The sequence below is a fragment of the Sturnira hondurensis genome, unplaced genomic scaffold (genome assembly GCF_014824575.4).
Source record: "Sturnira hondurensis isolate 20B ecotype Veracruz unplaced genomic scaffold, ASM1482457v3 Scaffold0004068, whole genome shotgun sequence".
Classification (NCBI taxonomy): domain Eukaryota; kingdom Metazoa; phylum Chordata; class Mammalia; order Chiroptera; family Phyllostomidae; genus Sturnira; species Sturnira hondurensis.
In genome coordinates, this window is record NW_028076699.1 from 268,385 (window position 1) to 291,335 (window position 22,951).

General features: G+C 44.1%; 1 protein-coding gene across 13 annotated transcripts in view; it reads right to left on the reverse strand.

Moving 5' to 3' along the window:
- FGGY (FGGY carbohydrate kinase domain containing) overlaps positions 1-22,951 on the reverse strand; it is a 399,534-nt gene that overhangs the window by 169,184 nt on the left and 207,399 nt on the right. For all 13 annotated transcript variants that reach the window (XM_037043133.1, XM_037043139.1, XM_037043138.1 and 10 more), the window contains one exon: positions 5,174-5,277. In XM_037043133.1, the coding sequence (XP_036899028.1) occupies positions 5,174-5,277 (104 nt within the window). The remainder of the gene's footprint in view (positions 1-5,173; positions 5,278-22,951) is intronic.

The window sequence follows — 22,951 nt, forward strand, 5'->3', positions numbered from 1 at the left end:
CTAGGATCCCATCTAGAATACTACAATCCACTTAGTTGTCACATCTCTTCAGGCTCCTCTTGGTTGTGATGAATTCCTCAGACTTTATCTGTGTTTTGATGACCTTGACAGTACGGAGCAGTGCTGGTCAGGTATTTAGTAGAACCCTCCTCTAATGGGATTTCTCTGATGCTTTTCTTATGACTAGACTGTGGCTATAGGTTTGGGGGTGAAGATAACAAACAAAAAGTACCATTCTCATCACACCACATCAACAGTACTTATTATCAACAGGACTTGCCACTGTTGACATTGACCTTGATCACCTGGCAAAGGTCACAGTTATCAGATTTCTCCACTGTGAAATTACTACCCCACCCCCCTTTCCACGATGTTCTCTTTGGAAGGAAGTCACTGTGTACAGCTCACACTGAAGGAGTGGGAAGCTATGCTCCACCTCCTTCAGGGGGAATCGCTGCATAAATTACTTGGAATTCTTCTGCATAGGGATATTTGTCTCTTCTCTTCATTGATTCATTTATTCAATCATTTGTTTATGACTTATTTTGGGTTATGATCCAACACTACTTTATTTTGCTGCCCAAATTGTTCCAGTTCTTGCCCCTGGGAGCTCTCTCAGTGGGCTCCTGGTACTCTGTCACCATTTTCTTTTTTAAGCAATTCCTCACTTTCTGGGATGTAAGATGCTCCAGGTTCATCTTGTCTATTTCCTGCTCCAGTTCTGGAATCCACCATTTCTCCAAGGTCCTTTTTATTAGGGAACAGTATTAGAAGCCAGGATGCGGGCCCCAAGTGTGCTTGTAACAACCAGCTGCTGGGGTGTCCTTACTTCTAGGCCCTCTCAGTTGTCAGGGCCAGGAATATGTTTACTAACCTGCACAGCTACATATGTCTATAAGTGTCTCCATATGTATCCATCTTTATCTAAATAAAGCTAAACATGAGTTCATCCTGATGTGCCTAATTCCAATCCATCACCACATGGAGTATGCTAGCCTTAATGAGTCATTTTTAGTAATAGCACCATATTAGATCTATTTTGCTAGGTACAGCGCCAAGCTGTTTACAAAGTTTATTTCATGTAATCCCCAGCTTTTTAGGTAAATACTATTGCCCGCAATAGGAAGAAACTGAGGCACAAATGAAAATGACGTATGTTATACCTAAATGCACACGGTAAGTGGTGGGGACCAGACAGGAGCTACGTCCTTGAGATTCCACGCCCACCAAGTGACAGAGAACAGTCCCTCTACATTCATCTAAGACTTTGGGGAAATGTCAGTTCTGAGCAATTCAGATGCAGATGTAATTCCTGGCTCTCACCAGCTATTGTTCCATGCAAACTTTACCTCTACAATACTTCTCCCACCCCCTCCCCCAGGTTGCTCCCCATGGAGATGCTAACAGGAAGACAAGTTGCCAAGGTGCAACCTGACTTGACAGCTCAAGAAAGGGGTGCTGGTGCAATGGCATGGAGCAGCTCTACCTGACCCCGTGATCTTTCAACCTCTGGCTAACCCCGGCTGTGTATTATCTTGGGTTTTGGTAACTTGGTAGTAATTAAGTTTGAACAAGCTGCTCTGCTTTCATGGAGTTAAAAAAAAAGAGTATTTTTTTCTGTTGTTAATTAAATCATCTACAAGAAAGATAAATGTGCAGCCCACACTGACATCTTCTAAAATATCAAAGGCCTGATTAGTAAGTGTTATGTTCAACCTCAGGCTTATTCTGCGGATTCCTGGAAATAACAGGGGCCTTGCGAAGTAGGGAGCTTCGAAATATTTACCAGTATTCGCTTACTTGAACACTCATTCATTCACTCACTCATTCATTCTGGTGATCTAGAAAGAGGCGACCTGTATGGCACAAAATGTTCCTGTGGGTTTTGTTTCTACTGAATTAGAAACATCAGCAGTGCGCAGAAAAGAAGAAAGAGAATTCTCAGACCGGGTTGAAAACCACTTTTTTCAAAAGCCCACAGACCCCTCAGTTCCCTGTGTTCTGTTTGGTGAATTTTTCCTGACAGTTGGTGGTTTTATTTGCCAGAACCACAACAAAGGGGGTCCTTGAGTTTCCCTGGGAGTGTTTCCTCAGACCTGCACCTCTCCCAGACCTCACAAAGGTGTTATTGTTGCTGGCTCGCTGGGCGCCCAGCACCTGAGAGAGATCAAAGGCGCTTTCTGATGCCAGCATGACCACAGTCTCGCCCTCACCACATAACATTAAAGCTGATGATTAATCCCCTTGGCCCAGAAGGTCCCTTCCCACTCCTAAGTATAAAGCAGGGAGGGGGTGGGGACTTTATTTCCAGCATAACACGACCATAATAAGCTGGCATTTTATGGCCCTCATTCATTGCAACCAACTGCAGCTGCCCATCAAATTCAGCAAAACCCAAACAGTTGCTTTGTGTGAGCCTTTTATATCACTCATAAAGTGCGATAAGAATCCCATCATTTCTGACTATCTATGATGTACTAGGTATGTATGTATATAATTCATGTCGTCCGGCAACCCTGTGAGACTAGCACCATCACTCCCAAAGTAGCCGATGAAAAATCTGAGGCTCAGAGAAGTACCTCACTGTGGCTCACGGGGCTCAAAAAGTGCATGAGCAGATAGATGTTCAAACCCACATCACGGTGAACATGGGCTCCGAAGCCCATGCTGTCTCCATTCATCTACGGCACATTAGCATCTTGCACAGCACAGTCAGGCATCTCGGAGGATGCACTTGGGAATCAGTTGGAGCTACATCTGAGTTCTCACCTCCAGCCTATAGCTTTGTGGCCCTAGGAAAACTACAGCTTTTAATTTTTTAAAAAGATTTTATTTATTTATTCAGAGAGAAAGGGAGGGAAGGAGAAAGAGAGGGAAAGAAATATTGATCAGGCCCTGGCTGGTATAGCTCAGTGGATTGAGCGCGGGCCTGCGAACCAGACGATCGTGGTTCGATTCCCAGTTAGGGCCCAGTTCCCATTAGGGGACTCACCAGAGGCAATCATACATTGATATTTCTCTCCCTCTCTCCTTCCTCTAAATATAAATAAATAAAATCTTAAAAAAAGAGAAATATCAATCAGTTGCCTCTTGCATATGCCCCAACTGGGGACCAGGTCTGCAACCCAGGCATGTGCCCTGACAGGGAATGGAACTGGTAACATTTCACTTTGCAGTATGATGCCCAACCAACTGAGCCACACCAGCCAGGGAAATTCCTGGGCTTTTCTATGCTTGAGTTACCTAATTTGTAAAATGAATAATTTAGAAAAAGTATTGTCCCAACTAAGAGACAAGAAGACGAGAAATGGGTATGGCACAGAATCACTCATAATCATTTAGATTGGATTCTGCTCAGAAATCTAAATTGAGTAGGGTAAAATGCCTGAAATTCAGACTTCACGGGAGAAACCAGATTAGACATGTCCCACTGAAAGTGGTGGGTGATTTAAACAGGCTCAAGTCTGTGTTCAGTGAAGACAAGCTAGCAAGTACAGACTCCGGTCAAGGAAAAGAAGGGCTGGCTGCCCCTGGTGGGCACGCCCGCTTGAGGCAGCCTCAGGCCTCTGTAGATCTCGCCCTTCAGTGACAGCCAGGCTTTCTTTACAACAGGGCTGCTCAGGGGAAAGAGAGGCTGGGGTTCTTAAACTCGGTTAAAGAAGATCCATTTACAACTTTGCCCAGAGAAACAAATAAAAGGAAAACTCTTTTTTCTTTTTGTGGTGGGCAGAGGTCAAGGAAATCTATGCCCTTGAAGTCCAGCATAACACAAATGTGCCCTCAAGAAGATGTCCCTAGCCCTGGACCCTGCCCAGGCAGAACAGTCACTGCCTCCTCTCTGCACAACAACATGAGTGCTAGTGATCACAGGCTAACCCTTGTGAAGCGTTCGCTTTTGCCAATCACACGTAACCCCATTCACCCTCCCAATATTGCGAGGCACTTCCTGCAACTCGCCACATTTTGCAGGGAAAGAATCAGAGGCCCACAGGGGTTCAGTGCCTTGCCCAAGGGCCCACACTCAGGAAGTGGAAGAACTGGGCTTGGAAGCCAATCAGGTTGGCTCCACCATCTCTGTGAAATGGGAAGCCTCAGGTGAGGGCACCTTGCCTAGTGCCTGGCATGTAACACATGCTCGGTGTCACAAGTTCATCTGAATCTATATATATTAGGGCCTTGCCTTGTAATGCCTGGTACAATTCTATCTCATCAATAAGAGACCCTGTGTCATCATCCTTTTAGCCCCGAAGTTTAGCAAAGTCCTAGACACAAGAGTAGGGTATCAGTAAATAAATAAATGTGTCAGTATGTACGCGACCAAAATATTTCACAAAGAAAAAGGTCTCATGGAGTCTCTGTCATTAAACAGTTTCTCATCGCCCACGATTCCTTTCATAGTTCAGAGCTTCTGCCCTGGACTGCATCCCACCATAACCCATGCTCTTCTCCCTGCTCCTCCCCCACTTGCCATCCTCTTCCTCCCCCGCTCTCCCCACTCTTTTGCCCATCTGGGAAAAATCCAAGGAGTCGTCCATCTAAGTTTAACAGAGTAATGACTTTTAAATAAAAATATGGTAGAAATGGGTACTTATCGAAATGGAATGCTTTCAGACTCATGCATTTAAAAAAGATATAAATTTTAGTGCAAGCACTAAATTTTAACTGTAATCTTGGAGAAAGCCTTTCCACTAATTCATGGAGAAAAATTAACAAAGTGAAAATTGCTTATCAGTGTTCTTTTGAAGTCATGATATGCAGCCTAATTCTATAGATCATCAGGCTGCTCCCAGAAAGATAGATTTATATTGATTGAGAGGGAGCTCAGCGGCCAAGGAAAACAGACACCCCGTGCGGAGAAGACTCGGCTACCCATTAGGAAAGATCAGTCTGGGAGCGAGGCGCTGCTGTCGTTGGATCCAATTTCACCCCTCACTCCTCCTCAGCTCTCTGGACAGAGTGGTGTTAAAGGCAGACTCAACCTTTTTCACACTTTTAAGAACTTGGCCCCCAGAAAAAAGACCTGGCAAATCTACTCAAGGCTGTTGAAGAGGGAGCTGGGCTTCCAGTGAGACAAAGCACGGGTGGCAGGAAGGGAAGGCGTGAGGGAGCAAAAGCGCCAGCAGCTCCGATCTCCTCTGGGCTGCCCTCCACCCCACCAGCTTGGCAGACTCACCCCCATGTGACAAGAAGATGTTCCACAGATGACAGCCAACCGTGACGTCACTGGCTGTCCCTCACAGGCGAGGCCGTGCCCCCTCACATCTGTTCCAATCACTCCTGTGAGAAAGCAAAAACAAAATCCTCTTTAAAAATTTTTTTTAAAGGATAGCTAAAAACAAGCATAAAACACTCTTTTTTTATAGCCAAACAACATTGAGAAAGCAAGCGTTCCACATGTACTCCCGTCTCAAGTAGAAACCAAAGGAGGACACTGGCTGGCCTTGGGAAAACTAGGAAACCTGTTTTAATAATAGTAATAATAATAGTAAATGAAATTAGAATAATAAAGGCAGCAGCAATCAGTGATTTGTGCTCAATCAATACCAGGCTGTACGGCATATTTGTACAGTCTCATTTTATATTAATCTTGTCGGGTTGATGATATGAATGCCACACACATCAGTGGAGAAACAAAGGCACGCGCAAAGGTTGAATGGCCTGTCCAAGGTCACACTGCTAGTAAGCAGCAGACCTGAGTGGAAGCTGGTTTAATACATCACATTTCAATCTCAAAGTTGGTGACAGCATGGTTTGATGACTGAAAATTGCTGGCCCCTCTAAGTCACCATTCTTACTGCTACTTACTACAGAACTAGCATGGCAATGGCAGGGTGGTGGACCGTGAGCTTCTGGAAAACAATGCCGGGGGGCAGAGAGTTTCCCATAAACGGTACAACCTCAGGCCTCTTCTCCATATAGACTGTATTCCTTGATCCTTGCTGGGCAAGCAAAGTTACCAATGTGATAAGAAATCTAAAGGGACTGTTAGAGCCTAGAACTGTCTGTCATTTACGCAAATAGTGAACAGATACCTTCCACACAGAAAAATATACGCAGGTGTGAAGTGGGAGCCAGAATCACGCAAACAACCCCACCTGTGACAAAGGCAGGATGTGAAAGGTGCTCTGGAAAGACAGAGGCTGCGACACCGGAGAGAACAGCTCCCACCGAGCTCCTCAGCTCCATGCAATGCCACCCGTGCTCTCCATCTCCAGCACTCAGTGCTCTTTCCCACTTCAAGACCTTTGCCTTTGCTCTCCTCTTTGCCTGAAGTGTCACTCCCCAACCTCTCTGCTCAGCTAAACTCCCATTTATTCCTAACTCTACTGCTACTTCCCGGGAAGGCTCCCTCTCTCCTCTAGGGAAGACAGGGTCTCCCTGTTCAAGGTTCTCACATACCCTTCAACATCCCTAGCACACAAGATGCCAGTAATTTTAAAAAGTCGTACATCCTCTGCCTCTCCTTTTATTGTAAAAGCTGCTGGAAGCTGGCACTGCCATATGCACGTGCCCAGCAGCCTAGATCCCCCCACAGTTGCCAGCACAGAGCAGACAGTGAAATTAAGAGCGCTCGGGGATGCACAGGTAAAGACGACAGGTTCCTGTCCTGGATGCTCACTGTCTGGAGGGACGGAGAGAGCAATACCTGGAGCATTTCAATGCAGAGACTGGAATGTGATAGGAAGAGACACAGGGACAACTGAGCTCACCTGCAGGGGGTTGAGGTGGTTTACTATGGAGATGGGTCTATGCTGAATTCTGTAGGTGAAAGATGGGCTGGGAGTGTCTTTTCCAGTCACAGATCCCCAGACACTGAGGCACTGGCGGCTCAGCAGGCAGACCCCTCCAGAAGAGAGGATCTAGGGGCCCCAGAAAGGCTTCTTTCATTCTGATAACTTTCTGGGTTTCTCCAATGCTTTTTCCAAATTCTACCTTCCCAGGCACAGCAATCTGTGAACCTCTGCTATTATTCAGAGGCCCAGCAGCAGGGGGAAGTAGGACTCTTTCAAACTTTCTCTGTCGGTTATCATAGTAGTCAGGTCTGGGACTGAGCCTGTCAGAGCCCTCGGGCTCCTGGCTTTCACCAAGTCCCCAGCTCCGCTCAGCATCATGGGGCTGCTCCTGCAGACTGCTGCTCTCAGATGCCCAGTCGGCCAAGGTCAGCCCGGAGATCTAACAGTTGAAGGAAGCACAAAACCAGAGTATGTCTCCCTCACCCCTTTCCCTATGCCTGGTGGCTGCCTCTCCTCTACATCTTCAGCTCCACCAACAGGGCCGCCCTGACTCCCACACCTACCAGTATCCATCACCCTTGAACTCAGGGAACACCACCTCCTCCCTTTCTGCCTCCCACCAGGAGTAGTAGCAGCTTCCATTCTGCTGAGCCCCAGCTTCTGTGCAGGAAATGCAGCACCTCTTAGCTCCTCCATCATCTGGGCCAGCGTTTCAGAATGTTAAATTCCCTCTTTTTTATGTACTTAGAGCATTTACATTTTTCTCGGTGGACTCTAAACATGCCAGTCCCAATCGGGAGCACAGAGGCTTTGGATGGGAAGAAACTAGATATGAGTTCATGGTAACTGAGCTCTTTTTGCACAGTCTCTTTCTGTCCATCTCATTTTATTCTTATGGCCACCAAACGTGACTGGTGCTCTTAGCGTCCTCGTTTTACAGACGAGGAAGCTGGAGCTTAGAAATGAACTCAACCGGGGTCACACAGCTCAGGAAGCAGGGCTGGGCGCCACATCCAGACCGCCTGACTCCGAACTGCTGGTTTGGGGATTTCTCTCCAAAATGAAAACAGAATGGCCAGGTGGTGATGTTTACTTGTCTGTGTATCTCAAAATATTTGTCCTGAAATCCTCAACAGAAAAGAGGTTGGCCACTGCCGGTCCACAGTGTTTACATGTAAGTTCAAGGAATTTCTGACGCTGGCCCACATTTACTGGCTCCGTGCGTACGAGCACAGCAACATGCACCTCACAGGGTCATTCAGTCGTCAAGAAGGTTAAAAATTGGAAAAAGCAAATGTGTGGGAAACATTTTTCTGTTTCTTCTCCAGTTAGTAAATTCACTGTTGATATATTAAGGTTTACAATCCCATATCTAGAGTGTTGTAATGAGACAAAAGAAAAAGGAAAAAAAAAGAAATGGAAATGGAAAGGCCTTGTATAAAATGAAGAAAACAGATAATATCATACGGTTGTTCTGATACTGAGGAAATGTTTAAAAGTGAAAGTGACGAATGGTAGCTAGGCCACCGCCACCACTGCCACCATGACCCTCAGCACCCTCGTCACCATGACCACCATCATCGTCATCATCACCTGAACTCTCCTAGAAAAGACAGAATATTATTTCTTCCTTTCTAGCACACATATCAGGTATCTAAGATAGGCTGGGTACCAACTAAATACTTCCAACCTTATCTCTTTTCATCTTAACAGCATCCATAAAACATAAATATTCTTTCTCCCCTTCAACCGATGCAGAAGCAAAGAATCAGAGTAACTTGTCCCAGGCCACACAGATACAATAAGCAGGATTTGACCCTGTCCTGTCTGATTCCAAAGCTCATGTTCTTTCTGCACTCCCTCACTTTATGGTGTTAGAAGTGTCTTATATAAAGGAAAGACATTTGGAAGTATCAGTCACCAGGGAACATGAGTAGGCACCATGGGTTTTGAGTTACAAAATCTGAGTTTTGGCCCCAATTCTGCCACAAACTACCTGAAAGTTTGAACTATTCCCTCACACTCACAAGGAGAGAAATGGGTTGCAAATGTAGGTCCTCTCTCAGCCATTCTAAGTACACAATACACACAGTGCTTCTTCCAAAATACCAGGGGAAAACGGCTCCTTACTGGAAACAGAAAGTAGAACAAAACACCTCCCGAGATCCTCCATTCTCACTGCTCTGTGGAGACTTAGATAACCTTGGGCCAGACTCCAGTAGCACTGGCCAGAGGCAGGTCGTATCCAATTTCCCCTCTCCACTCTGCCGAAGGCCCACTCGACCCCACGGCAGCGCAGAGCTGATGTCCACTGTGAGACCATTCGAACCTGAGAGCTGACACAGTGCATTTTCCCTTCGACCACACAGAGCTCAGAGGGGCCATCCCAAGAAATAAGGCCCAACACAGGGAAGGCAACAAAGGGCAGGAGGGGCCTTCCCCTCCCTGAACAAACACATTTCACAATCCGGAGAGGAATCATGGGCTGCACATGTAACATCAGGAAACAATTCACAGGATGAGATTTTGACAACTGCAGCCCTCAACACGGCTGAGCCCCTTCATGTGACTGTACAAGTGTCAGTTTATACAGCATTCTGCAGAACGTTTAAAAGGAAAAGTGAGCAACTAAAGAAACGGGCACACACACACACACAAACAGTGACATATTCAAATGTGCTTTCTCTGGGACTTGCACAATGCTCAGCTGATGCTAGTTGCTCAATAAATTTTCATTCAATGAAAAAAAAGAACAAATAGAGAAGAGCCGAGCTTCCTGGGTCAGTGCATCACTTCAGGCCTTTTATTTAAGGACTCCTGCTCCTCAACACTCATGAGAACATAGTTCATATCAAGGAGTATGTTTTAAAACAAAATTAAAAAAAGAAAAATTAAAACTTCATGAATGTTCCTGTTTACCTTACATGCTAGCTCCCTCTCCTCCATCCACTAACCATGTATCTTTCCATCCAAACATTTATTGAATATCTCCTATATTTATATAAAAGAAAAAAGACTGCAAATGTTATGATTAAGAGTAGGTTATCCTATAATTTATAAAGCCACAACTGCTTTGAAAACTTTAAAGGGTTATATAGAAGAAAAACAGCCCCAAGTTCTAGCATTTCTGTTATAATTATCTCATACTTTATAGCTATAAAAAGTATTTTATAGCTTACAAAGCATCCTCAAATACTGCACCCTCCATTTAGCTTTTAGAAAATCCTGTGATATGTGTTATTTTATTTCCAGATCACAGTTGAAGAAACTGAATTTCACAGAGGTGAAGTAACTTAGTCAAGTTTATCTAGCTACCTAGAGGCAGAGGCAAGGATCACTAGAATTTTCAGTCTCCTAGTCTGAAATTTTTCTGCTGTGTTTGAAAAATAAAAGTCTGCTATAAATATGTTGACATCTTTAAAAATAACAACCTCAGACATCTCTGAAGAAATGAAGGATGAGAAGGGTTTTGAACATCACCTAAGATTGTATCAACTTGAGACTCTTCATCGTACCATGTGGATGAATGAAGAACTGAAAAATTCCATCGAATGAGTTGCTCCACTAAGCTGGCTAATAAGTGTGTAGGGTCCCTGGGAGGAGGCTCTCTGAAGATACCAGCTTCTTGTATGCAAAGCCTGCACCCATGACTGTAAGCTCCTGAAAGGGGAAGGGTTATATTGTAAACAGTGTCTCTGCAGGGGACCAAAGACCAGTCTATATACATGACCACAACGAATGCTATCTTTTGACTAATATGTATTTATTTTATATGAAGTATAATGTATGAGGTGGCATTATAGTGTACTTAAAAATATGGACTCATTCATCACGTGACTTTGGTTAGGTTTCTTATTTATGTCTCAGTTTCCATCTCTATACAGTTTGAATAACAGTGTCCACCTCTTAGGATTGTTGTAAGGATCAGATGTGTTGATACACACCAGGTGTTCCCGGGGTGTCCAACCTGTGGCCCACGGTCCACGTGCAGCCCAGAATGGCTATGAATGTGGTCCAACACAAAATTGTAAATTTCCTTAAAACCTTATATGAGAGTTTTGCGTGTGTATGTGATCACATGTCTCAATGGGGGGCCCAAGACAACTCTTCTCTTCCAGTGCGGCCCAGACATACCAGAAGGTTGGACACCCCTGGCTTAGACCAATGCTGCCAACGGAGCTGCAGCGATGGAAACGTCCTGTGTCTGCGCCGTCCACAACAGCAGTCACGGGGCACACGTGGCAACTGAGCACTTGAATATGGCCAGTGCACCGGAAGGGCTGAGTGTTCTATTTGATTCCATTTTAGTTCATTTAACAGCCACAAGTGGCTAGTGGTGCTGTACGGAACACTGCAGATTAGAACAGGACTAGAACTACATGAAGCCGTGTTGTGTTTATTGTTGTTGTTATTATTTTTGACCTCAGGTTTAGGATGGGATCTCATTTACATGCTCTTCAGTAAATGCCTTGATCTCTAGAACCAATTTGCAGAGCAGTCTAAAAATGTAGAACAATTTCTACATCTGAAGATTCTGGATCACAACCCTTACCTTACAAAATTGCTGTGGGGACATTAACGTATGTGGCACACACTAGCGCTCAATGAGAAGAACATCTTAAATCCAAGGGCCTACAGAAGGGTTCGGCACAAGTATAAAGCCTTCTGCTTAATTCTGAACGTGCCTACCCATCCATGCCGCCCAGCCCTTCCTTGCGCTACTCCCTCTGCTGGGAAGAGTCTTTCCACACACACTCCATCCCCCGAGACTGGCCTGGGCAACAGGGGCTGCGTTTTGCAGATGCAGCCTTTCCATCAGAAGCCTTTCACGACCACTTCCTCCCCAACTCCCCCAGGCACCCAGCTAGGGAAAATCCCCAGAGCTTCTTTCCTTTGCCCTTCACGGCCTGACACTGTACAGATTCGGTCGCTGTACCTGTGATTGCTTTGTTTGCATACCTGCCTGTTTCCACTAGACTATGAGCAAACTGAGGTCCGGGCAGGTTTGACACTGTTCACTAATTTTTGTTGTTTAATAAATGAATGAATGTGTTCAGCATCAGATACACACTAGTCAAGCACATGACGTTTTCTACATAAAGGCGGCAGGTTAAATCACGCACAAATGCTCTGTGTCTTAAGGATAATTAATGGTGATAGATCCTGGGGAGTTGTGACTGATAGCTCGTGGGTAATAGTAAAATCACTGGAGCCTCACAACACAACTTGTGTGGAATTGTCAAAATCACTGGTAAAGAGGAAAGGTCTCTGAGATTATTGAAAGATCATTTTGTACCTGACACTTCACAAATACTACTGTATTAAATTCTTACAACAACTTGGTTTTTCTTGTAAATTCTTACAACAGCTTTGAGAGGTAGTTATTACCACCCTGTTTTACTAATGCAGGGAATAAGACCAAAGTTTTTAAGTAACTTGTCCCGGGTCCCTCAGTTCTAGGCTGAGGAAGGAAGGAGTCCCACGCAAGCCCACCTAACTCAGAGCCTCATGGAGCCTACGGCACCGAGCTCCTTTCTTTTCAACTCCTTGCAAGAATTAGAAGCATTCGGAGACAGCATAGCTGAACTTGGACCACTGTCAGGGTTTATTGTTATAATGCCACTAACACAAGCCCAACAAGTTCATCTCAAGCCCAATACATGAAGGGGAGCGAAACAGCTGAAAAGATTTCTGTGATCCTGGTGTTTGACAATGCATCAGCTTGGCTTTGAAAAAAATGTGGTTTAGAAGTCATCCAATTTAAATCCTAAAATAGGTATGCCTTTAAAAAAATCCTATGTGATAAGTCTACAAAATAATTTTCCACACCTTGACACAGTCACCATTTCCCCTCCCCCACACTCCATCCTCCCAGAAATACAATAGGGAAGGTCTTTGTCTGAATGAACTGTGGGAGACTTTTACGAGGTATCTGAACTACTTAGGGCATAACAGTCAGAAACCAGGGCTCTAGAAGTGGACTGCCTGATTTTAAGTTTGGTAGACTGGGCAAATCATTCAACCCTCCTGTGCCTCAGTCCCCTGGTCTAACAGGACACTGTGAAGACTAAGTGAGTAGAAAGTGCCTGGATCATAGTTTACTCCACATATTTTTGCCATTGTTGTTACTACTGACAACTCCCAGTCTCAGTGTTAACAGCAGGGCTTGGCATGACAGTTCAGGCACTCCCTTTCAGCACAGTGTCTGCTATGCCACAGTTATTTGGGTTTATTTAGACTGATTGGAACACATTGGTTTTCCATCCTTGAGTATCCATGGCTGACAGAATAAGGCGGGAATAAGTCAGGGGAATAAGAAAGATGATATACAAGGCAGTAACAACAATCCAGGCGAACATTTGAAACATCACTGGGAAAAAACCATGAGCTGCATGTTTCTCTAAAAGCCACGGTAACGTATAACACCATTCATGCTGCAATCCAACGTGGTGATGGCATTTCTCATTTCTGTCTAAAGGCCACACTCCTCCATAACTTGCACCTTTCAGAGGCCAACACAAGAGAGAGAACAAAGAACAGACCCTCAGATTACTGGGTCTTACTTCTCTGTTCCTCCCTTCTAACCCAAAAGATCAAATCTCAGAGGTCAGCTAATATGCAATAGCTGGGAAATCTGACACTTAGGAGCAAAATCCACAGTAAAGACAAAGCAAAAACTTGATTTCAGAAATTCCTTTTTTCCCCACCCCAACACAGCTTTCATATTACCTGGACGATCTCATGTGTGACCTCATAAAAGACAATTTTTTCGCTCACAGGCATTACACATATAAAGGGTCAAGTTGAAATCCAAACCAAACAACTAAGCTAACTCACAAAAATTACTTACTTTCTAAAACAAAGATACCAAAAGTAAGAGAACTGGTCCAAGTGCCACACATACATCTGATGAAATTAATCCTTAAACAGATCTAAAACTATGACTCTAAATCACACAGTGGCCTTCTGAGATTTTATAAATTAATTCAACACTTATGTATCAATCCCCAGTTATAACCAAGCACTGTGCTTGTTAGGTGCTAGAAAACTAAAGATGAAAGTTACTTCCTTTCCTTCTACAAGATCCCAGTCTAGTCAGGGTGGAAAGACGTGCAGGCAGACACTCTTAGGACAGGGTGGAGCAGTCACAGACTCAGGTCTGAGTAAGTCTAATGGAAATACGGAGCCTTGACCCCTGACCTGCCTTGGATGGTCAGGGAGGGCCTCCCAAAGGAGGTAAGGCAGGAGTTCTGTCAGTCAGCTGGGGGGAGGGGAGAGGGAGGGAGAGGCATTTCAGTCAAACAAAGACGTAGAAAGAAATAATCACATGATGCAAGGGTGCTGGGTCGTGTCTTCTGTGGAATTTGCTCCGTGGCATGCTCTAGGTCTGGGGTCAAGTGGATTTATATTTGATTCCCAGCAACACCACAAGCTTGCTCTGCACCTCCTTGCACTTCAGTCTACTCGGGTATAAGGTGGGAATAATGGCACCTACTTCACAGGGTCATCATTCCTGGTTAGCACTGTACATCCAGTGACCCAGGAGCCACCCCCCAGTCCTGAGCAAAAGGGAACAGCTGGTCACCATACATGTAAGGCAAGTAGCCTTGCACCTGAGATATAGGAACTGCTAAATGAATGTTAGTATCCAGTTCCTTCCGGGAGATACCAGTACTAGGTCACCTTCGGTGACCTTTTCCTGCTCCTCGACAAATAGTCTCATTTATAAAATTATCTGAAGGTGCCTTGAGCCGTGGAGATAGGAACTAGCAGCCCCGACAAGCCCCTCAGTGACACAGAGCAGACCCATGAGATGCTTCAGGAATTTGCCAGGAGGAGACAGTACTTGCTCAGACTCTTCAGGACTCTTAAACCAAGGGGTAAGGCCTGAAATTTCAGAGAAAAAGACCTTAGTCGGCAGGCTATCTCTCCTCTCTCCCTAGCCTCTGATGCCAAGCTCAGCACCTCCTCCCTTGGTATGAGTTTCAGTTCCATCAAAAACTTCCAGAGGTTTTGTTGAGGTTAGTCGAACATTGACAGATTCTTCAAAGCCTGGAATTCACTCTGAGAGCCAAAACTAGCCAAGTTTCTATGGAACTAGGATGTCCCCAGGGGAGGGTCACAGGCCTCCACCACACCTAGACTGATTAATCTAACCTTGCCCCAAGCTTCAGACAAGGAGACAGAAAAGAAAAATAGATCCTGGAGCTGGATCCTGATTTTACTCCCCCGCCTCATTCCTGGGAAAGTGAGGGCGGGAGTGTAAACTGACCCCCACCACCGGGTAAGAGTCAGGCCAGAGAGTCAGAACTAAGTGATATGGAGAGCAGCTGGAGAGAGGAACAAAAACAAAAACCTGAGCAGGATAAAAAGCCCAGGGTCTTACCCCAATGAATGACATGTGGCTGAAATAGTTTCAAGGAGAACAAAGGCTTAGGTAAATAAATAGAGTGCAAGATGAGAGCAAAAAATGAATTACAGAAAATCCCAGGAGGAACACACTGGCATTTTTCAAAAACTATAGTTGAAATGCCATCTCGGCTCCAGCAGAGATCAGGATGGAGCCCTCCCCTTCCTCCCATGCACCTGCTCTCCCTTCGCGGGCCTGTCCCAGGCCCTAACGGGGGCTGGTGGCGGCTGGACAGTGCTTTCAGGGAGACTCCTCCAGTCGCCACCATCTAACACCCCGCAAGACCTCAAACAAGCGAGCTGGGTTCCTCGAGCCACTGACATCACCACACCTGTAAAAGGAAGTGAAGATTTCAAAGGAAAAGGTAAAAATACAATCTTGTTTTGAAATCAGAGTTGGCACATGGTAGGCCCTGAGCAGTGTTCTCTCCCTCCTCCTTTCAGCAGGATTGCATTCGAGAAACAGTTACTGACATTTCCAACTCTGCATCAGGAACTGCACTCAGTACTTTGTTGGGGGGGGGGGGATAAAACTTGAAAAAAACATAATCACTGTCCTCAAAAGGCTTACAATCTCCTGGGAGCCAAGGACGCTGGTACGCAGCAGACCGAGGGCGGCTGCCACAGAAGCACGAACACGCCTCACACTGGAGGAAGTAGCGTGTCCCTCCCACTGGGCTCCAGGCAGCCTTCCTCACCGAGGCCCTTTCCTCCTGGGCCCGATGATCAGACCTCCCCTCCACCTTGGCCCATCGTGAAAGGCTTAGGTCTGCTTTCCATCATCACCACCACCACCGCAGCTAACACTTCTGTAGCGATTACACATGCCAGACAGTGTTCTAAGTGCTTCATGTAAATTAAGTTACTTCCTCATCACAACCACTATTACAATGCCCATCTTGGAGACGAAAAACTGAGACCCAGGAACTGATTCATGATCACACAGAGAGTAGGTAATGGCGTGGAAGAGGAACTCAGGTAGCTGGGCTCTGGAAATCATGCTTTTTTCCCAACCATGATGTTGTAGGAAGGGTGTTATGGGTATTCTCTTACATGCTTGGGGGGTATACGTAGATATACATTTTTGTTGGATATATACTATATGTCCATATAATTTTTCACTCTTCTTCTGCTCCCTCTCCTTCAAAATTCTGTGTTTCAAAGGGAATACCATCTCAAAGAACCGCTAAGCAAACCCAGAATGTGTCCAAGTCAATGCAGGTCCCTCACGAGCTTTTTGGGGTGATGATTCCCCAGGCGTCCTCCATTATCAGCCAAGACAGCAAACGGATAATACGAAGCAGCTGCCCCCCCGCCAGGCCCTTCCAGCTTCCATTCCAACCTGTTGTGCTGCCACTGGGCACGGTCCCCCTAAAGGTGGTCAGTCCTCCTCCACATCCCGTCCTTCCCACATACTGCCACTTGCCTGCCAACCTCCAGCGTAAATTCTGGCAGGCCCACAGTGTTCTTTCCTTCTTCATTCTGCCTTCTCTCAATGTCACTGTGTGGCCTTGGTCCATTTGGGCTGTTATAACAGAATACCGTGAACTGGGTGCCTTAAACAACAGACATCTATTTCTCACAATTCTAGAGAACGGAAGTCTAAGACGGGGGTGCTACCATGGATCTCACCAGGGATCCAGTGAGAGCCCTCTTCTTGGTTTACAGATGACTGCCTCCTTGCTATGCCTCACCACAGAGGAAGACAGAGAAAGCTCTCCTGTCTCTCTTTTAAGTAGCTGAGTCCCATCCTGAGGACCCCACCCTCAGGACTGAATTATCTCCCAAAGTTCCTACCTCCTAATACCATCACATTGGTGGTTACAATTGCACCATAGGAATGGGGGTTCAGGGTGCAAAAACTCAGTCCATAACAGGGTCCCAGGAAGAGACGAAAGGATCTCAGAGTCCCTAGTTTCTATTAGAAGAGAAACTCCCTGAATTAACACCGTGGGGATGGCATAACTGATTATCAAATTTCGGAAGAGTTTGGAATTCTTCCCATCATGTTAATGGAAGCTTACTGTTATAACATACACACACACACACAGAAAAACAGGTTGCCGCTTGTATCAGTAACATGTGCTCTGCACTAAAAATTAGGATTTTGAACATAATCTCTCCCTTTATTGATAACCTATGGTTGTTAGTATAACAAGGTGGAAGTAGAAACTAACTTTATTAGGCAACAAATACAAGGTAGCAGGGAGTACTTGCTTCCTTTTTGTGCTGATGTATTCTGAGCTCACTCCTGAAAAATCCACTTCTCTGCCGGCTATCAAACCACTGACATCTCCCACTGCACTCCCAATGCCGGACTGTGTCCCTCTCGTGTCCACAACGCCGGTGCCTCGCACAGAGCCGTTTGGTGCTGGTGCTCACAGCTTTTATTCCCCTGGACATTTTTTATAAACATTATCAATGAAATACCATGTGCATAAAGGGGCTGCACATTATACATATGCACTTCAGTGAAGTCTCAGGAAGTGAGCACAGCAACCCAGTTCCACAAAAAAACCTCCCGGCCCCTTTCCACACTCCGTGCCCACCGAAGACCACCCCCATTGGGCACCCAGGTCACAGCGTCTGCCGACTTTGAATGTTCAAGCCACTCAGCGTGTTCTCTCCTGTACTAGCTTCTGTAACGCATATTTATGAGATTCAACGTCTGTATGCGATTCTTCTTTGTGAACATACCAACCATATATTTTTTCATTCTATTTCCTGATAGCATTTGGGGGGTTGTTCCCAGTTTTTGGTTATTAACAATTAATGGTATTCTGTGTATTCTTGTACATATTATATTTTTGGTACACATTTGTGTTGGATATATATGCCTAAGAGTAAGACTGCTCAATCATAAAGTATGGTGATGGTACCAAAAAACGTTTTTCCAATGTGTTGCACTAATTTATACTTCCATGGCAATGTCTGAGCACTTCAAACGTTTCATACCCCATCAACACTTGGTATTCCCAATCTTTATAATTTTAGTCAACCTGGTGGGCACGTAGAGGCATCGTAGCACGGTTTTAAATGGGAATTTTCTAATGACGAATGGGGTTGAGACGCTTTTCGTATTTCACTATCCACTTGGATACCCTCTTTCTTCAAAGCAACCCAAATAACTGTTACCACTGTTCTGTCAGCGTGGCCAGTGTTTTCCTCATCAGTTTGTCAAAAGTCTTCATCTACCCTGGACACAGTCCTTTGTTATAGGTAGTACAAATAGCTCCTCCCACCTGGTGGCTTGCACTTTCACTTTTTTAAATGGCATCTTTTGATGAAAAAATGTTTCTAACTTTAATGTAATACAATTTGTCAACTTTTCCTTTATGTTTGCACTTACCTTTGATCTCCTATTTAAGAAACCAAAAGTCATTAAGATCTTTTTCTATCTTGTCTGTAGGAACTTTATTTTTGACATTCGTATTAGACCTATAATCTATTTTGAATTTATTTATTTATGCTCCATTGCAGGGAGGGGCGTGCGGGTCCTTTGATTTTAATCCAAAAGGCAAGCTGCTTTTCTTTTCCTGTTTCTAAATAACACAACAGTGGAAGCTCTGCGTAGCAAAATGCTCACCACCCAAACTTCTGCAGTGACTAACAGTGACCGACTACATCATAGGATGCAACAAAATTTGATTAAAAAGGAAAAAAATTGTCTAGTGTCTTTTGTTAGGATAAAATTTAAACTACAATACGGCCGGGGGGCGGGGGGGAGAAGACAACCTTTAAGGAAAGAACCAACAGAAAACTGGTAAATTTGCTTTGACTTTTATCCTGGTAGAGCAAGGGACATGAAAAATACCAACTATTAAAGTGTTGGAAATCATTTTCACAATTCATTAAAGCACTGATCCAAAGTCAATTATCAGAAGTTAGATAGGAAGGCTTGGACTCATCCCTCATTATTTTTTTTATCATTTTTTAAATTAATATTCAAATACAGTCATCTCCATTTATCCACCACCACTTTCCTCCACCCCACCCACCCCCACCTCCCACCCTCAATCCTACTCCCCTTTGGCTTTGTCCATGGGTCCTTTATACATGTTCCTCGGTGACCCTTCCCCTTGCTTCCCTTATTATCCCCCTTTCCCCTCCCCTCTGATTACTGTCAGTTCGTTCTTAATTTCAATGTTCCTGGTTATATTTTGTTTGCTTGTTTGTTTTATTGTTAGGTTCCACTTACAGGTGAGGTCATATGGTATTTGTCTTTCACTGCCTGGCTTATTTCACTCAGCATAATGATCTTCAGTTCCATCCATGCTGTAGCAAAGGGGAGGTCATCCTTCTTTTTCTCTGCTGCATAGTATTCCATTTTGCAAATATACCACAGTTTTTTGATCCACTCATTTATTGATGGGCACCTAGGCTGCTTCCAGCACTTGGCTTTTGTACATTGCGCTGCTACAAACACTAGGGGTGCATAGGTTCTTTTGAATTAGAGTTTCAGGTTTCTTAGGGTATAATCTCAGCAGTGGAATTGCTGGGTTAAAAGGAAGATCCATTTTCATTTTCCTGAAGAAATTCCATACTGTTTTCCACAGGGGCTGCACCAGTCTGCAATCCCACCAACAGTGCACTAAGGTTCCCTTTTCTCCACATCCTCTCCAACACTTGTTTTTTTTTAACTCCCTTCACCCATTTNTCCAAAGTCAATTATCAGAAGTTAGATAGGAAGGCTTGGACTCATCCCTCATTATTTTTTTTATCATTTTTTAAATTAATATTCAAATACAGTCATCTCCATTTATCCACCACCACTTTCCTCCACCCCACCCTCAATCCTACTCCCCTTTGGCTTTGTCCATGGGTCCTTTATATATGTTCCTCGGTGACCCTTCCCCTTGCTTCCCTTATTATCCCCCTTTCCCCTCCCCTCTGATTACTGTCAGTTTGTTCTTAATTTCAATGTTCCTGGTTATATTTTGTTTGCTTGTTTGTTTTATTGTTAGGTTCCACTTATAGGTGAGGTCATATGGTATTTGTCTTTCACTGCCTGGCTTATTTCACTCAGCATAATGATCTTCAATTCCATCCATGCTGTAGCAAAGGAGAGGTCATCCTTCTTTTTCTCTGCTGCATAGTATTCCATTTTGCAAATATACCACAGTTTTTTGATCCACTCATTTATTGATGGGCACCTAGGCTGCTTCCAGCACTTGGCTTTTGTACATTGTGCTGCTACAAACACTAGGGGTGCATAGGTTCTTTTGAATTAGAGTTTCAGGTTTCTTAGGGTATAATCCCAGCAGTGGAATTGCTGGGTTAAAAGGAAGATCCATTTTCATTTTCCTGAAGAAATTCCATACTGTTTTCCACAGGGGCTGCACCAGTCTGCAATCCCACCAACAGTGCACTAAGGTTCCCTTTTCTCCACATCCTCTCCAACACTTGTTTTTTTTTAACTCCCTTCACCCATTTCTCCCATCCTCCTACTCCCCACTCTAGCAATCACCAATCTGTTCTCTTGTTGTTTTTATACTTCACATATAAGATATTTTTTTTGAGAGAGAGAGGGGAAGGGAGGTCAAAAGAGAAAGAGAGAGAAACATCAATATACCTCTCTTACACCTCCAACCAGAGACCTGGCCTTCAACCCACGCATGTGCCCCGACTGGGAATGGCACAAGTCACCCTTTGGTTCATAGGCCGGTACTCAATCCACTGAGCCACACCAGCCAAGGCAAGAGATGTCTTACATAATTTGTCTTCCACTGTCTGACTCACTTCATTTAGCATAATTCCTTCAAGGTCTATGGATGTTGTTGCAAATGGCAAGATTTATTTTTTTATGGCTCAATAATATTCTATTGTATATAAGTTCCATCTGAGTTTATTTTTATGTGTAGTATAAGACAAGGACCAAAATTTTGTTTAGTCCCATATTGATACCCAATTGATACAGGACTGTTTCTTAAAAAGATCATCCTTTTCTCACAGCTCTGCTCCTAAGTGTCCACAAATGTATGAGTTTGCTTCTAAACTCTTTAATCTGTTTCCCTCTGCTTTATTTGTCCACCTTTGCTCCAATATCAGTTTTAATGATTTTATAACAAGTTTTGTTATCTGGTAGTAGTAAGTCCTCCCATTTTGTTCTTCTTCAAGGTTGTCTTGTTTATTATTGGTCTTTTCCATGGAAGTTAAAGATTTTCAATCTAATAAAATTCCCATTTCTCTTTCCTAGTCATAGCTCAAGTGTGAAATTAACACCACTTTTTTGGGCAGACTCTTCCTGATTCGCTCTAGCAAAATGAGTTTAAACCTCTGAAATCTCCCACACCTGCTTTCGTCAGACATTTCCCACACAATGTTAGTTACTTCTGTGCTTGTTTTTACAACTCGAGGTGAGCTCCTCGAAGGCAGGGACTTGGATTTGTTTATATTTATAGTTTTAGTACCTAGCACAGTGCCTGGCACTTAGTGAGGATATGTTAATCTGTTGGTTAAAGGCAAGAGAAGAAATCTTTTTCACAGTCAGCTATTATTTCTTTTTTAATTTTTATTTTTATTTAGTTCTTGTTTAAGTACAGTTTTCTGTCTTATATTCCTTATTGTAAAAGTCTTCCATATTTTACCCATAATTCTAAGTCAATAATGCTGGCTGAGAGTCTGAGAATGGTCCTTGGCCTTTCCTATAGTGTGTGGACTCTGTGACAAGTGTCATCTCAGCTTTTAGAGGTCTTTTGTTTTGTTTTGATCCTTTAACTTCAGGATTCATTTAAATGAATGAGTTCACTGCATATCTCCACTAAAAAAATGTAATGAATGCCCAGATTAGAAACTGAATGAATTACTACCATGAAGTTAACAAGTTATTTAGCATCTTCTGCCAACATAAGAGAAATTACAAATTTAAAAAGATATCTTCACACACTTAATTTAGTAATAGCTAGAAGAAACATAAAGACCATTCAAAATCTTAAGCAACTCTTGCCTAACTAAAAAAAATGTTGCCAAATGTTCTGTCTTCTTTTCAAATTCCCTGTCTTCACGTCAAGACCCGCTGCCACGATCTACTTCAGGCTACCCCCTCTCCTTCACTCTCCTCCTCCAGACTACTGTGTAGGGAACTCCATAACGCCCTGCTCGGAATGAGCCTCTTGACTGAAACCACCTTGAGGGGCTTGCTGGTGCCTGGGGAAGAGAAGGAAGCATGAGCTTTTCAACAGGGTGTGCAAGCACTGCTAATCTGTCCCCGCTGCTTGGTCTCTACGACCCCATCTTTCAGGAACCCCTTGTGGATAACGTAAGTTTTGGTCAAGTTCAAACGATTCCCATTTCCCAAGCTCATTTTAGTGCCTTCGCTTATGTTACTCTCTCCATCCAGCATACGCTACATTTCATTGCTTCCAGTGGAGAAAATCCCTGCTATCCAGAGTTCAGTCCAAAGGCTACCCCTCTACTTCCCTGACGTTCTGGAGCGTCACTAGTTGTGAGACCTTGAGCAAGTTACTGGAGCTGATGAGATTATACATGTAGGCTCTCCAGCACATTACTGTCAGGCCAAAGTCACACAATGAATATTAATATCTTTGTCCATCCCTGGTCTCACTGATTCAATGGAAACTCCTCCCTTTTTCAAATGCCTATAGAACTTAGTCCCCAGGTTTTGTCTCTGTTTCTTTATATTACTGTCTTCACCGCAGTAACTAGTATAGTGCTTAGCATATTGCTTATAAACAAAATCATTAACTAATGCACACATTTTCTGGTTTAAGTGCTGGTGTCTGAAGTTACACAGATGAGTAGGATCAGATTCCATTGTCCACAGAAAGCTCCCAGTCTGTGTGAAGGAG